General features: G+C 41.0%; 1 protein-coding gene across 1 annotated transcript in view; it reads right to left on the bottom strand.

The window, feature by feature from the left end:
• Positions 1–11,304: 11,304 nt before the first annotated feature.
• Positions 11,305–16,249, bottom strand: part of CD99L2 (CD99 molecule like 2) — a 25,462-nt gene continuing 20,517 nt past the window's right edge. Inside the window, exons 9-10 of the mRNA XM_018552591.1 lie at positions 15,788–15,853; positions 11,305–11,844 (exon numbers count right to left, since the gene is read on the bottom strand). Of these exons, the coding sequence (XP_018408093.1) occupies positions 11,780–11,844; positions 15,788–15,853 (131 nt within the window). The 3' untranslated portion in view covers positions 11,305–11,779. The remainder of the gene's footprint in view (positions 11,845–15,787; positions 15,854–16,249) is intronic.

Below are 16,249 nucleotides of genomic sequence, written 5' to 3'. Positions count from 1 at the left end.
GTGAGGAATTAGTTTGGTTTGTTAGAATTGGTTTGTCTTAAAAATGGTTTGTTAGGTCTTAAAAATTGTATTTTGCAGTAATGTACAAAAGTTTGTGTTTTTCTATGTTACCATTCAATTCTTTGAACCCTAAATTGTTTACCAGTCTACAAAAGAGACAGCCCTGAGATAGGAACAGGGCATACTGACTTGCATTGTGATCCTGTGTTTGCAGCAGTTTTTTCTATGATATCTGGCTGTGTCCTAACACTAGAAACCGCTTCGATATGAATGTAAGCGCAGAGCTTACATTGTACTCTGTGCCCCAAATATAGGTCCATAGAAATGCCTTGAGTAGGCATTCCGCTCCCAGCACCCTGATGTGTAGCCTTGTACAGATGACTTACCAACAGACGGTATTCAGCTCTTAACAAAGCACTAGGAATGCATCTCCTCCAGTGACTGTGGAAATAATATAGGGCTGGCTACAGATTGTCCCTCTATTTTTATTTGATCTCCAACCTGTACATCCTTGGCAAGAGTCCTATAGAATGTATGTTACATCTTATCGTGACCTTTTTTTGGAAACAAACCACAAGGGGAAAGAACGAGTAAAACACTCAATAGCAGACATTGTTCAGTACAAAAATTGTTCTGAAAGCTTTAGGACCTTTTGTTTATGGCAGCACACATTCTCAGTGATTGGTTGCTTTGGGACTCTAGGTATTTAAGCTGGCATATATATTCCTGAAAATGTCATATTCATTTCTATATCCTTTTTAAAATATACATATGAATTCATCTTTAGATCTTCTATTTTACAACTTTTTTTTAAACAACCTGCATCTGGGTATTTCTGTCAGACGTAGTCACTCATTTCTGTCTATCACACACACACCCTCTAAATTGAATAGGTCGAAATCTACATGGGTTGATTGGTCTCCGACACTTACAGAAAGTTACTTTTTGTTTTCAATTTATGTTTGTTTAAAAAAGCAATAAAGTCAAACCTTTTTTAGCTTTACTTCTCTTATGGGTCACAGAAGTACATTTACTAATGTACTCCTGTCACCCAAAGTCAGCATACAGTGGGCTATTGCCTGATAGATATACTGACCGCACTGCAGCTGGAAGGATCGTGAAAATATTGTCAGGATCCACACAGCTGCATGTTTGGCTCTAGATAGGCAGTGCCTGCACTGGAGGAACAGAGAAGGGAGGGGGAAATCCCTTCAGGGGTGGTGACTGACGGTTGCTGCCCTCTGCAAGGAGGAGACTGTGAACTGAGAGATCACCGTTTACATGATCTATAGTGCCAGCATGACAGATGCAGTGTACCATGCCGGCTCTAAGTATTGGGAAGAATATATTTTACTCTTACGCTCTCATTTTTTAATTTTTTTTTACTTTACTTTTTACTCTCGTAATGGCAGCTGACAAACCGACCCCCTGTAATACTAGTGTAGGTGACAAGCATCCTTTGTGAAGACATCAGGGGTCTATTAGACTCCTAATGTTTACTGTGCAATCTACCCAAGTGGATCAGGGACAAGGAAAATACTGCTTCATGCACTCTCACGCCAGTGCTCTGTGTAAGGCTACTTTTCGTACGGCGGCCCCATCTGGCCCCGATTATCACAAGGTTGGATCAGCGGTAATTAGAAGTAAGCACCTGGGCGAATCGTTGTAATCGACCGCGCGTATTTTCATCTGCACATGTGCAGTGTAGATCGTATGAATTTTGGTGTACGGAAATGCCACCAACCTTGCGAAAATCGTATGATTGACCTAAGTTTTCTAACCTGCTGGATAGTCAAAAGTCGATCGATTGTAGACATGTGCGATTCGTTTCGTTACGAATCGAAATTCGTACGAATTTTCCTGAAATTCGTAAATTCGGAAGCATCCGAAATCCGAATTGCAGTTTCCGAATTTATATCCGAAATACGAAATTCCGTTAACGAATTTCGGATCCGAATTTCTTTGAAACAGGAACTAATATTACCCCTGTAAATGAGGTTGAACAACATGACAAGATTTTTTTTTTTTATCCGAAATACGGATCCGCTGCTGCTGAGGGTTGCATTACAATACATACACAGGCAGGAAATACAAAGTACATTTATATTGGAGTTGATGGTAGTTGTTTTTAAAGTCCGAAATACGAAATTTGGATCCGGAATCCGTTAACGGAATTCTTGTTTTGGTTGACCAATCAGAGGTTTTCTCTTCTGCTGCTGAGAGTTGCAGTACAATACAGGCAGGAAATAGAAAATTCTGTTACGAACATTCGTTATATTGAATTTAAAAAGCACAGTACATTTATATTGGAGTTGATGGTAGTTTTTTTTTAAGTCCAAAATACGAAATTCGGATCCGGAATCCGTTAACGGAATTCGTATTTCGGATAAAAAAACAACTACCACATCGACTCCAATATTAACAAAGGTATTTTTGCTTTTTAACTTCATCATAACGAAAATGTGCCGAAACTAACGAAAATCCGTATTTCATACGAATCCGAATTGAGTTTCGGATACGAAATAATGGATATTACGGAACGAAACAAAACAAATTTTTTTGACGGCGCCCAAGTCTAATCGATTGTACAGTATTTGCGGTTGTACGCTGCCCATCAACCTTACGAATGTTGGACTAAAATGCGATCGCATACGAAAATCGGCCGATATTCGTAAGGTGTATAGGCAGCTTTAGCATAGCTGAGTAACAACCACACCCCTGCTCACAAGTGTCCTCACACAACTTAAAATGCAGAGGAAGAGTAGGAGAGTGTCTGATCACTTCTGTAATGGAGTGCCGATTACTGAGATCAATACTGATGCAAACTGGACTGCACAGGCGTGTAAGACATACTGCGCAACTGCTGTAACAGAAAAATGGAGGTCATTTATACAAAACCTAACTAGCTGTATCTAGCAGTATCCATTCCTGTTACTTCAATTAGGTTTTAAAATATTGAAGTCAGACAGCTTTTTTTTTTTTAGAAGGAGGTTAGCACTATCGCGTTCTTCTCATGCCAGGTTTCATTTAATTACATACCATTTTAACACACAAACATTTCTCAAATCATGATTAAAAATATATAAAAAGGAATGTATATGATAGTGATAAATGAATGCAGCTTAATTCCCTGTAGGCCAAGAGAATTTCTCCCTGTACTTTTTATCTGGCTGAGTAACGATTACATCAGACTGATTGGAAATATAACAAAGAGAATGTAGCAATTAGCTTGCCTGTAGACTCTGAAGGGGTCATGTACCAGCTCTGTAGTTAGTGAGCCAGTCCATCATTTGTTTTTTCTGCTCCACACAATTTTATGTGTCATCAGTCTCAGTTTGCATTTGATTTACTGTTTTGAAGACAAATTGGTGCAACTATGCATTAAAAAGAACCCTTACTAGCTTTTTTTACCGACAGAAAAATATTTTCCTGTTTCTTAAGATGTCTGTTAGTTGATTCTGCTCGTATCCTCGGTCTTATGGTAATTATCAAAATATTTGCATAAAATTAATCTCCTGTTGCTTGTCCATATGCACGTTAAGAGACACATCACAAACATCAGGCTTTTCTTTCAAGTAGTATTTGAGATCAAATTAAATTTTTATATGAGGATGTATTTAAAATAGCTATGCCTGCATTTGTACTGTAGATAAATAGCCATTGTGTTTAATAGCCATGGTGTTTCTGGAAAGGCTCACTACCATAAAACTAGTGTTACAATTATTGGGCGATGCTTGTGGGCTGTAAAGGAGGTCTGTATGGTTCTCATGTACATACCTAAGCAGAATGCCGTATTGGCCCTCGAGCCAGAAAAGAATGGTAAAATAACTTGCTGCTAAATTGTCCAACCACCACAAAACGTGATATGGCTGGAGTAGTACAGTAACACCAAAGGCTTCTGTATTTCATTCATTTCTTCCTATCTGCATGACCAGGCCTAAAATATTTGCAAACTACCAGTCTAGGAGTAGCCACTTATAAGACATCTTTTGATTGCAAAACCCAAAGCAACCTATCACCAGTTTCCATCTGTCAAATGAAACAATCTAAACTGGTACTATAATGACTTGATCTTTTAAGATTGTCTAAGCTGGAAAATTCTTGTTAACCTTAAAATGGGTACAATTGATTTTTTTTTTTCTTGTGTATGGCTGCTTTCAGCTCTAGAATCAGAGCTCTGCTCTTGCCTGCTCCCCAATGCTTTAAGATGGACCCTTACCCCCTTTCACTAAAAATCACACCAGTATGCAGGCCTGCATACTAATGTGACATCATCTTACATTCATTAGTAAATTAAACATTTTTGCTTTTATTTACAATTACTGTTTTTCCACTTCCTGGTTGAGTGAGGCACTGGTGATGAAGAACTGACCTCACAGATGCATCCTAGGAACATCACCATTGTCTTCTTGGGAAATCTCATCTGTAAAGTGCAAAGTCTCATGAGATCTCGGGGAAAGGCATTTTCCCCTTCAGATGATTTATCTGCTCTTAGTGAAAATGGGCACCATGGGAGGAAAACAAAAATAAGATATGCAAAGACTAAATAGCCAGCAATTTATCTTTAAGTATCTGGTTGTAGATTACCATTACTAAAGAATTCTAAAGCTGCATGTGGAGTCATTTTTAAAATAAAGGTGAAGTTCCTCTTTAGGAAGCTAGCAGGCCATGGACCCCGCCAGCACCCATAAATGAAATAGTATTTTAGCAAATGGCTATGAAACAGGTGTTAGATGACTTTGATCATACACATTCAAACTTAGTCAGCATGTGGGAATAGATATTCCTATACTCAGATACTCCAAGGACAATGTCGCCTGCTCTGTGCATTGAGTACATCTTACAGAAGAGCTGCTGCAAGAAATATTTAAATAACAACACTAGCTTAAAGTAGAAATTCAAGAATCACTACTGATACCTGAACCATCCCCTTAAAAAAAAAAAACACATTGCAGTTTCAGAGGTTTGATATATTTTGTAAGAAATGACTTACTGTTTCTGAGTGCTGATGGTTGTATACGATACAGAGCAATAAAACATCCGGCACTTCTGTGTAGCTTCTCCTCGGGATGATGCTGTGCATAGATCCCATCCATTATTAATGGACTTATGCTTCTCTCCTTCAGCCACTAGCTGCTGCTGTGCATAAAACGAGCATGTGATCTAAACAACTTTTACCAGAGAGGCTGAGGTTGCCAGAAAGGGAGATCTGTACATTCGTGTTACTAGGGCATACACAAGCATGTAGCCAGACCATGCTGAATGATCACATTCTGAATAAAAATGCCTCTTTGCACGTTTGCATAAAAATACAAGCCTGACAAATGATTTGCATCTTTCTGCATGGTGGTGACATGGAAAGCAACTTTTCACTCCCTGATTTCTGGTCCAGGAGCTGCAACTGCTCATTTCACCTACATCTCCACCTGCTGAAGAAACCGTATAATGTGCCAATATGTCTGGCTTGACCAACTTAAAAGAAGAACTCCAGGCGATCTAACAATTAACCCTTGCAATGGGGCTACCCACACAGCAACTGTTAAGTGCCTGTTTTGGTCTAGGGAGCTAAAATAAAGAAGACATATTCACCTGATCCTTGGTTCTGCTTGGCTGCTACACCTCTTCTCCCCCAGGCTCTTGTGATCTAAGGACCTGGGATGTCATCACATCTCATGCAGCTGCATTAGACGTAGAAATACCAAGGGAGATTCCACTGCCAGAGCGGAGTGGGAGAACCAAGGATCAGATCAGTATGTCTTTATTGTAGCCAGACCAAGTCCAAAATGAGCACTTCACCACTGTAGGGGTAGCCCCACTGCAAGTGTTACATTTTACATTGCCTGGAGTTCTTCTTTAACAGATAGTGAACATAAAAACCACCATTTAAAAGGAACCTGTCATGGGAGAATAATAGAGGCTACCATTGCCAACTTTGCCTTGTGAGGATTCTAGTTCCCTGGCTGTCATACTGTTTTGGCTCCAGTGCTGCTTGAGTAGCTGACCCAGAGCAAGCAACAAGGCTGGGTAGGTAACCTCAACTCTTCAGTTATAGTGAACCTATATATCCCATCATGTCTCTGCTCCTGGGAAGCCATGTCTGTGGCTGTCAGTCTTGCAATTTCTCATAGGAATGCAGTCCTGAGTTTGCCTACTCATGTGATTAAGAATTTTGACAGCGTATTTGTTCCAGGTATGAAACTAAAAAAAATATATATATATATATATTATAGTTCTCGTGACAGGTTCACTTTAAGGTTTGCAAATCTTTCCAAAGATTCCTGTAATGTAACGACTCTTGGGCACCACCAATAATGGCTTATAGACATACTGTGAGAAGGAAGGAGCATTTTCCATTAACACAATCCTTGATTTGAATATTATGTCCCTTTAAATAATGACAGAACAAAGCTTACATTTTACAATTATTTTATTCGGTCAACATCACATTTCCCAACAATTCATGTTCGTCTTCTGTAACAGTCTGTCTAGAGATGCTTAACATCCTTAGCAGAGCCAGTTTTACAGACTCCTTTTAAATACATTTGCTGACCTGCTCTTGATTAAGTGAAGCAGAGCATTGATTCCCGGCTGCATATCCACATCATTTCCTTAACATTCACAATGTTCTTGTAAAGAGGGATCAGATTTTCACACACCGACTACAAATTAGCTGCACATTCTTGCATCTATCAGTCACTGATGGAAGCAATAGAACATGCCTGCAAATGTGATTGTGAAACCAGAATAAGGAGTATGATTTTGGGAGGTAAAAAGAACAAAGGATGTCCCATTGAACCGTTGTGAGACACAGGCACAATTCTATTGCATGCAGCAAGTGCTTTGCAAGAGAGGATTTTCAGTACTTTATTCTTGTAAAGAAAGTAATGCACTTGCCAGATTTAGTCAGCAAGTCTACATTTTTATGAAAGTCGCCTCTTTTCATATATGTGATTATCTTATTTTTGTCCTTTTCGCTATATCACACAGACTTCTCCATTGTCTGCTTTCCTTGAAATAAGAAAAACTTGACATACTTCATTTTGTATATCAGCAACCTATTCCACACAATATAAATCCATTCAAATCAGTGTCCCCCCGTCAAATGACAATACAATCTAATGTCTCTATGACCTACACACTAGTGATAATGAAACTATCAGTGGACCTCATGTATAAAAACATTTGCAATTATATTTATTCTCGGGGCAATCTGGTGAATTTGGTAACATTTGCCACTTACATCAAATGTGACATCAGCAAATGTACAGTGAATGCTCGTATTGCAGTAATCAAAGCTTTTTGGTGAAACGTTACAAATGTCACGATGTATAAAATACTATTTCCTATATCACAGCCACATATAGCAAGGAAGTTGCCTTGAAATGCCTTCTCACTGGTTTCGCCCACAGCCAGGAAGAGTAGACAATCATCATCATCTAAGTAAAGACATGTTTAAATGCTGACACACAAATGAGCAGCCTGGCAACATCCTGGCAGAAATGATAGGATGCCAAGGTAACATCACTATGCCAAATGCCCAGCTTTCCACAGTTCTTGCACTTCCAAACTCTAAACACCTATCACAGCCGAGAGGACTCTTCAGAATGCTGTATGTGCTCAGGAATGGTTTTGGGTGAACGCATAGCAAATGTGACAACTGTTACATTATAAATGGGGTGTATAGTACCATCCCCAATAAAAAGGATAATTTTCACATATTACTGTATGTCAGTGAATGTGGGCTGGTTTAGTAAATACACAGGTGGATTTTCACAGTTAATGGTTTGCCCGCATGAAGAAGAAGAAAAAAAAAGTGCCTGTCGATCACTGCTTTAAAAATTACTAATTTCTGTTGCTCCTAAAAAAAAAATAGATTCTACCCTACAGGTTATATGCAGTTTGTTTTTTTAGAGTGAAGGATGATATTGGAGCAACTAAATAAAATCCATACAAACTTCATGCTGATGAAGCCCTGGTAGAAACTGAATTTTGGACCCCCAATGCTGCAAGGAAGTAGTGCTTATGTCATGGTTAATTTTGAATGTGTAAACAGTATTCCCTTTAACAAAGATTTAGCCATGAGTCCTGAAGAAAGAAGCTGGTGTGTGGTGAAATATTCCAATATCCATCTAATAGTAAAACAAAAAGCATAGAAAAGATTTGTATAGTAACAGGATCTCAAGCAATGTGGTAGTCCTTTACACTTACAGAGAGCAGGTTTACAGCCCTCTGCTCAATAACTTATATGAGGGAGCTGAGGGCATCTGATATTGGCCATGCTGACACCCGCTGGTTGTTGGAGGGTGTGCTGCACTGAATACTCCTAGAACAGAATAGATATCTATATTAGCTTCCCCTTAACAACCAGTAGATCTCAAACATCCAATTAGAGATGCCCTTGGTGCTCTGCTGAAGTGCTGTATATCACCAAAGCGGACCATATATTGCTCAAATTGTGTCTGAGTCCTGCTGAAAATTGCTGACTGAACAGCCACTACAGTCAATCAGTTGGGTTTTCTGAGAGTGGCAGGCACAGGCCGTCTGGTGCTCTTCTCTGTGGGCTAGTGTATTCAAACTTGGGCAATTTTGGTCAATGTTTAAGACTTATATTTTCCTATGAACCAATAACCATTGGGTTCAGTGCCTCACCTCTACTTCCATTTAAATACAATAGCCCGGCAAGCAAGATTCATCCAGCCATGCTGTTTAGATTTTCTTTTCTTGCAGCCTGTAGGGCCAGCTTAAGCAGCCTTTCTACAAGTGGTAGGAGTCTAAAGCTGGCCATACACTGTACAAATTCTGGCCGGCTCTTGATAATTCAGCCTAAATTAATTCGGTGGTTGGCCCTGTTGGTAGCCTTCTGCCCGGCATGCTTCGATCAGAAAATTGAAGGAGCCAATCGAAAGAACTTTTCAGGTGAACAGTGATAGCAGCCAATCACTGTTCAGGTATAATGACAGTGGCACACCGGCCGCTGTCAGAACACAACAGCCCATCGGGAGAGTCATACATCCACTCTGTTTAGCTTGGATGGAGGAATGTCATTTTTTTTTTCTTGTTCAGCCCACAGGTTGAACAAAAAAATATAACAGAGTATGGCCAACTTTACTCCAACTTGGAGGAATTACTTAAAACGTAGCACTGAGTTCAGAAATGGTGTAAAAAACAAAACGTACAAAAGTGTTCAACAGAACGTTCAAATAACAAAGACTGCATCTGTTGGCTCTAATGCTGCACTTCAATTCATGTGTATTGGTCCCAGGCTTCTGACACAGGAGACAACACCCGGAATTGTTTATACAAGTATTAGATGAAACACTGTATCACATTCTCATATGTACAGCTGAGGTGAAAATACATTTTGCATGTTTTGTGTGTTTATTTTTTTTCCTTTTAGAAAACAAAAATTGTGGTCTGACAGTAGCTTTACCCTTACCAGGGGCACATCCACAGTATTACGTTAAAGATTCATGATCAATGACGGGCGCGTAAAAAAAAAAAAATGCCTCCAAAAGGTGACCACTATTGGCTACTGTAAGCAATTTTATTTGTGTGGCACTAATGGGCTTCAGTAATGCCAGAGGTTAAAAAGAAAATGGTGGCCAGACTTAAAGGGTGTGGCCAAACTGAACATAGGTGTGAACAAATCAGGAGATACATGCCCAATAAAAGCAAGTGATGAGACAGATTTAATCATCATCATATAGAAGTGAGGTAAGGAGAATGTGTTGTGATTATTGTACAAAGTAAGTTTCCAACATCAAGGAAAATATCTTTGTGGCTGACCGCTGATCATTCTCTTTTTTGGAGAATGCTTTCATTAAGCTTGCACCCCTAACAAATCAGCCAAATTGGGGAGAAGAATATGTCAACACAGTGCACCCTTGTAAGATGATGGGCAGATGTCAGCCTCTGCACTTCCATAAAATGAAAGATTTTAATAATGAGGTAGACTAGGAATGAGAACAAGTCTGTAGACCAGGGAGAAAAAAAATATCAATCAAATATGAAAAAGGTGATCTCTAACAAAAGGAAACGTAAATACTCAGTTTTACACCAAACAAAAAGGAACACCATTCTCATGAATCTTTTTTCTTTTTCAAATTAATTAAATTTCTGAATTTAAGCCCTTTTAAAAGGTGCACCTGTATAGTGATGGCTGCTTCCAGAGTGGGTAGACAAACAGCCATTCAAAAAGGCTGTACTGTAATATAAAATACTAAGCATTGTAAGAGACTAGTGTTTAAAATATGAAAAATGGACATCTTCAGACATGGTATCGATGCAACAAATTGCGGGCTATTAAAAACTAACATAAAACAAGCTTTAAGAGTAGACAATACATAGTAAACATTGCAGTGCATGCTTAGCTTACAATAGAAAAAGTACAGAGATACACTAACAGGGTTATTCACAGAAGGGTGAAGAGTTTGGAGAATGCAGGAGAAGTGAACAATCTAGGACAACATAGCTGAACTGGAAACATTCTCCAATTCAGCTTCCTTTCCAGTTCAGCTATGTTGTCCTAGATTGTTCACTTCTCCTGCCTTCTCCAAACTCTTCACCCTTTTATGAATAACACTGTAAATATTGTCAGTCACAGGTGAGGAAATCCGTATGTTAAAAAAATAACCATGACGATCTACTTGAATCTATTATTAATGCTGACCTTGCTATAGAGAATAAAATCACAACTATATAGCTATGCACCCTCAGCCTTATTGTACTTTAAGGTTTTCCTTCAAGGGGGGTACAGCCAAAGCCTCATGGGAGACTGTATAGTTGACACTATTCAACTATATGGGGCCACCTGACCCAATGCAAAGCATGAAGAGCTCAACAAATCCCACAGTAAGACTGGTCTATGTCGGGTCATAATTGTCTTCCAGATTTTTACAGTGCCTCTGTAGCACAAGCGAGCTGACAGCACAATGCAACTTTCTAAATAGCATTGACCATTATTATGATTCCTTTGGAGAACAGGTGGGTAGAGTTTGATGGATAGCCATGCCAAGCAGAGGAAACAGTTTTAAGCTACTGTAGTGCAAAATAGCATTTTTTTTTTACCTGCTTTAAGAATTTTAACCAACCTAATGATTTAATTATCAAGGCACCAAAATGGCAAGTCAAAATATTTTAAAACACGTCCTTGGAGGTTTGCATATTGGCTTAAATGACTTGATCCACAAAGATGGTGCATTGTAACCAAAGTGACTTGATAAAGATACCAGAAGGTACAGACATTAGGCAAAAGCTGCTGACTAGGCTCATTAATTCTTCTAATAATATTCTAATAAGTCATTAATAATTCTTAATTTCCTTGGATCCCACAAATAAGGAGTGCCATAGTCTACAATGGTCATGGTCATCACAGTTAAGCAAATAAGTGTAACATTCCCATTTGAAAGCAACAGAACTGCTGATATATTCCACAAATAAGCTACATTTGTCTACTACAACTTAGAATCCCTAGCTATGCAAAAATAGTGCATTCAAAAAAAAGGCATTGCTAAATAGAAACCTCTGCCTTCCCGTTTGTACAATTTGCTCAGTAAGTTGGCAGAGTGTAAAATTCGATAAAAACACTGACTTTTTGCTAAAATGTAAACATTTAACTCTTAAAAGGGAGCAACCCCCCATATTATAGTGGACACAACCTAAGCTTAGGGTCACCTGGTGGGCATAATAAATAAAAACACAAAATACATCAGCCCCAGAGACAGGGTGAAGCTGGCAAATAACATTAGGGGTGAGGGGGATCCTATTAAGGTGGAAGCCTTCACACTTTCGATGGATCTTCTGAAGGAGGAACGGCGGACTGGCATTGCAGAGAAGAGTATTTCACTGGAACAGACACAGGGAAAATGTGGTTAGCTTACACGTTATAGGTTTTTATTTTACTAAACATTCATGTAAAAAGTAGTTCTAGAAATAAACATGAGATTATCTGGAATGCCCAGAAAGACACTAGGTGCTCTCCCTTCACAATGCTTGCCTACTGCACCCTTTTTTAAGCTTAATGTAGGGTATACACTGATTTCAAACGAACAAAATTGATTTATTGTGACTTTTGTTCAATTTTCTAATAGTTGGTGGGGTCAAATCAATGATTCATTTCGACCGCAGTGACAAAAAAATTAGAAGACACATTTGAAATTTTTTCTCAATCGAACAAAATTCTAACAGTGAAATGTGTTTTTTGTTCGGGGAAACTCCATTCACTCCAAAATCAAATGTTAAACCAAGACGAAAATCAAATGACATTTTGAATGACATTCACCAAGTCTCTGATGGCAATATTGAACATTCCGACAAGATTTGTTTGTACAAATGTCCATTTGAAAATCTACCAGTGTATATCCTACTAAGCACTACATCAGTTTTCTTCCCAACCAAAAGAAATCAGCCTTTTCTTAATATCCCATGGTCAGAAGGAGGTAGGTGTGAAGATCATAAAAGATGGCCTCTATAATGTGGGAAATAAAACAGTGTTATACACATGTAACCATTTCAACTACACAATATCTTAAGTGGTCAGGACACAGTGACAAATTAAAGTTCATCTAAAGCCCAAAAATATTTTTGCTGTTTTGGACAGTGTGAGGAAGGGTTAGAACCTCTGTCAGACTATAATTGCTGTCTGTGTTCCACTGGGCAGGTTTATCCTGACAATTTGTCATGGTAATCACTGTCACTAGGACAGAAAGTGGATGATTTTTTCCCCTTGCCTTCTGTTCTGGTGACCACTATAAAAATTTGGATTTTCCATCAATGTTCCCGTGGCACTGTCAAAAAGAAGATTTCTCCCTACTTCGGAGATTACTACCTGCGATATACTATCTGGAACAGGATCCAAGGGGAAATCTCAGTGGGCCACAGGCAATAAAAGGAAACTTTGGGTTTAAACCTTCCCCTCATCTTTACAAAACTGAAAAATAGTTTTGGATTTATTGAATACAGTCAACTTAAAAGCAGAACTGCAGTTAGTGTACTGCACATGCAAATTAACACATAAGCGCCAGCAGCATGAGTCAAAGATGAGAGGGAGATCTTCAATGTAATACACTTTCAGGGCTGCTCTCGAAGATTAGGGGAACCACAGAACTGAAATACAAAACACAGAGAGCGCCTCCATCGTGTAAAACTTTTTAATAAAAGAGAATAAAAACCGTTGAAAATGTACTCAGAAAGGGAGATGGATAACAGACATAAACAGATCAGGTAAAGCAGAGATCTGTTTCTGCCTGTTATCTAGCTCCCTTTGTGAGTACATTTTCAACTGTTTTATTAAAAAGTTTTACACGATGGAGGCGCTCTCTGTGTTTTGTATTTCAGTACTGCACATGCACCCTGACGCCATTCTCTGTATCCATGAGATGTTCCTTATGATAGGGTAACACAGATGGTCACTCCACTGCATTAGGAGAAGGTCCAGTGAAAAAGCCCCCGGCAAGCTACTTCACTAGAACGATTTGCACATGTGATAACCTGCAAGTGGAGGATAGGTCTTTAATCTAGGAAATGATTAGTGCCGTATGTAGATGTCATTTGAAGAAAAACAAAAAAAAAAAAAAAGAGAGGTAGAAGATTGCTGTACTGTGTGGGGAACAAGGGGCTGGTAGTACCGGTAGGTTTAAAGTTTTATTAGGTCTCTCTCTACAAGTACTGACATTTCCTTAAAGTACAAAATTAGTGCTTGCAGTTCCACCCCCTCCCCCGTTCCTCCTATACCAGTGGTGGCGAACCTATGGCACGCGTGCCAGGGAGGGCACGCGAGACCCTTTCTGCTGGCACGTGAGCCAAGGTTCAGGCCCCAAAACATTAAAGCAGCCGACATGTCGAAGGCGGAGAAATCGGCGGGCGAGCGAGCAGGAGGGGAAGGGGGACGGAGCGGCAGGGGGTGGAGACAGAGGGAGATGGGAGCGGAGATGGAGGAGACGGGGGAGTGAGCGGCATGAGACAGGGCCGGAGACAGAGGTAGATTTAGGCGGAGATGAAAGAGGACGTGAGGTGACGGGGATGGAGCGGCATGAGACAGGGGGAGATGGAAGAGGCCTGTGAAGACCGAGGAGGCAAAAGGCAGAGACCGCAATGGAGGAGGCGTCGCCAAGGGGGCAGTCGAGCGGTGAAGCTGAGACGATTGGGCGCCGAGGCAGCAGTGAAGGCTGGGCTTCCCGTGTAAGGTAGGAGCACTGTGCTGGCAGGGCCCACCATAGATTATGTACAGCCCACCAAAGAGTCACAGGTGGGCTGTGCAATACCTTTTGGTGGGCTTTGCAGGATCCATGGGGGGCTCTGCAGCCTGCAAAACCCACCACCGATCCTGCACAGCCCCCCTGAGATCTGGCAGACTGCAGGGTCTCAGGGTGTCTTTGCAGGACTTGTGGGAGGTTTTGAGGATCTGTGGGGGGCTTTGCAGCCTGCAAACCCCTCCACAGATCCTGCACAGCCCCCCTGAGATCCGACAGACTGCAGGGTCTCTGTAGGATCTGTGGGGGGCTTTGCCAGATCTCAGGGGGGCTGTGCAGGATCTGTGAGGGGCTTTGGAGCCTGCAAAACCCCCCACAGATCCTGCAAAGACCACCACAGATCCTGCACAGCACTCCTGAGATCTGGCAGACTGCAGGGTCTCTCTGCAGGATCTGGGGGGGGCTTTGCAGGATCCGTAGGGTGCTCTGCCGCCTGCAAAGCCCACCACAGATCCTGCATAGCCCCTCTGAGATCCGGCAGACTTCAGGGTCTCATGGGGGCTTTGCAGGATCTGTGTGGGCTCTGCAGCCCCATGGTGGGCAATGCCCATTACAAATCCTGCACAGCCCCCCTGAGACCCTGCAGACTGCAGGGCCTCCAGGGGTCTGTGCAGGATCTGTGGGGGGCTTTGCATGGGCTCGGGCCTGTGCAGGATCTGGGGTGGGCTCTGCCCACCATAGACCCCACAGAGCTCACCTCAAATCCTGCTAAGCCCCCGAGACCACAGCTTTCCTGCTATACTAATAGCGAAACATGTCAAAAGCTGGATACAGTGTTTGCACTGTATCCAGCGACAAACAGGTCACGCAAAAAGTATTAAACAGGAAGGGGTGGGGTAAATTTAGTGGGGGGGGCGCCCGAGTTTTGCCTTGCGTAGGGCAGCCCCAAACCAGAATACACCATTGCGTTCAGGGACCACCAATTTAAATAGATCCGACTGACCCGGATCGCCTTAGTATGCGATCCGGGCCAGTCACAATTAGGCAGCGGCGGCCAATAAACAGGGAGGCCCCCGCAAGCGGCCGTCTAATCTGCCTGTTTAGAGGTCACCACCGCTGCCTGATTGTGACCGGGACGTTCGGGTCTCCCGTGAGAGCCGTACAAGGCCGTAAGGCAGTGATGTTGAACGTTTCTTAAACCCGAGCGCCCAAACTGCAATACTAAACGTATTTTCAGCGCTGGCACTTTGAGATAAATAAATTGATTTTTCGTCACAGTTTGGGCACTCGGGTTCAAAAAGGTTCGCCATCACTGTCCTATACCATTAGATAGGTCAGGAATCAGATCTCTATAACCAATTTATAATATTGTTTAATAATACATTGGGATGTGAACAATCAAAAGTAAAACAGGCCTTTATCTCACCATGCATCCAAGTTGCCATCGGAACTAGACGGTATCCTAAATGGCTAAGGCACAGTGACATTAAAGGGTATAATGTCATCAACTGCTGGACCTATATCACTAGATGTGGGAGGAATTACATACCCAGTTTATAAAATGACACGAAAAGATCAAAAAGAGGTCTATATCTTACCTTGAGGTTCTTCAGACACTACTCCCTCCATTTGTTCCCCTTTCACATATTCAGCATTAAGTCCTTCTGTAAAGGGACCATAAATAATACACAGATGATAATACACTTACCCAAGGTCTTTCATCAGTAATCAATCAGAACTGAGCAGTGCTACTAAAGCCACCTATGCAGAAAACTATCAATACATGGAGCTTTAATAGCTGTGATTTCTTTTTGTATGAGTGAAGACCTGTTTGCTAGGAGACCTTGTGTCTGATGAGCATTTACTATATAAAGATAACAGCAAGAGTATTTGTGATGCTTCTATTTTGCACAAGCTGTTCTCACAGTAGTAGAATGCACAGGCAATGTATATTGTGCAAAAGAACAGCGCGACACTAAGAGCTATTATACTCTGCTCTGGTCTACGGTAATACAGCTGTCCTTGCTGGCTTCAGATATCATTTTCTTTATGCTGTGAGG

The sequence above is a fragment of the Nanorana parkeri genome, unplaced genomic scaffold, assembly GCF_000935625.1.
Source record: "Nanorana parkeri isolate BGI_ZX_2015 unplaced genomic scaffold, ASM93562v1 scaffold93, whole genome shotgun sequence".
Classification (NCBI taxonomy): Eukaryota; Metazoa; Chordata; class Amphibia; order Anura; family Dicroglossidae; genus Nanorana; species Nanorana parkeri.
The sequence above is the reverse complement of the archived record's forward strand: the minus strand, read 5'-3'. Positions and strand labels throughout refer to the sequence as shown.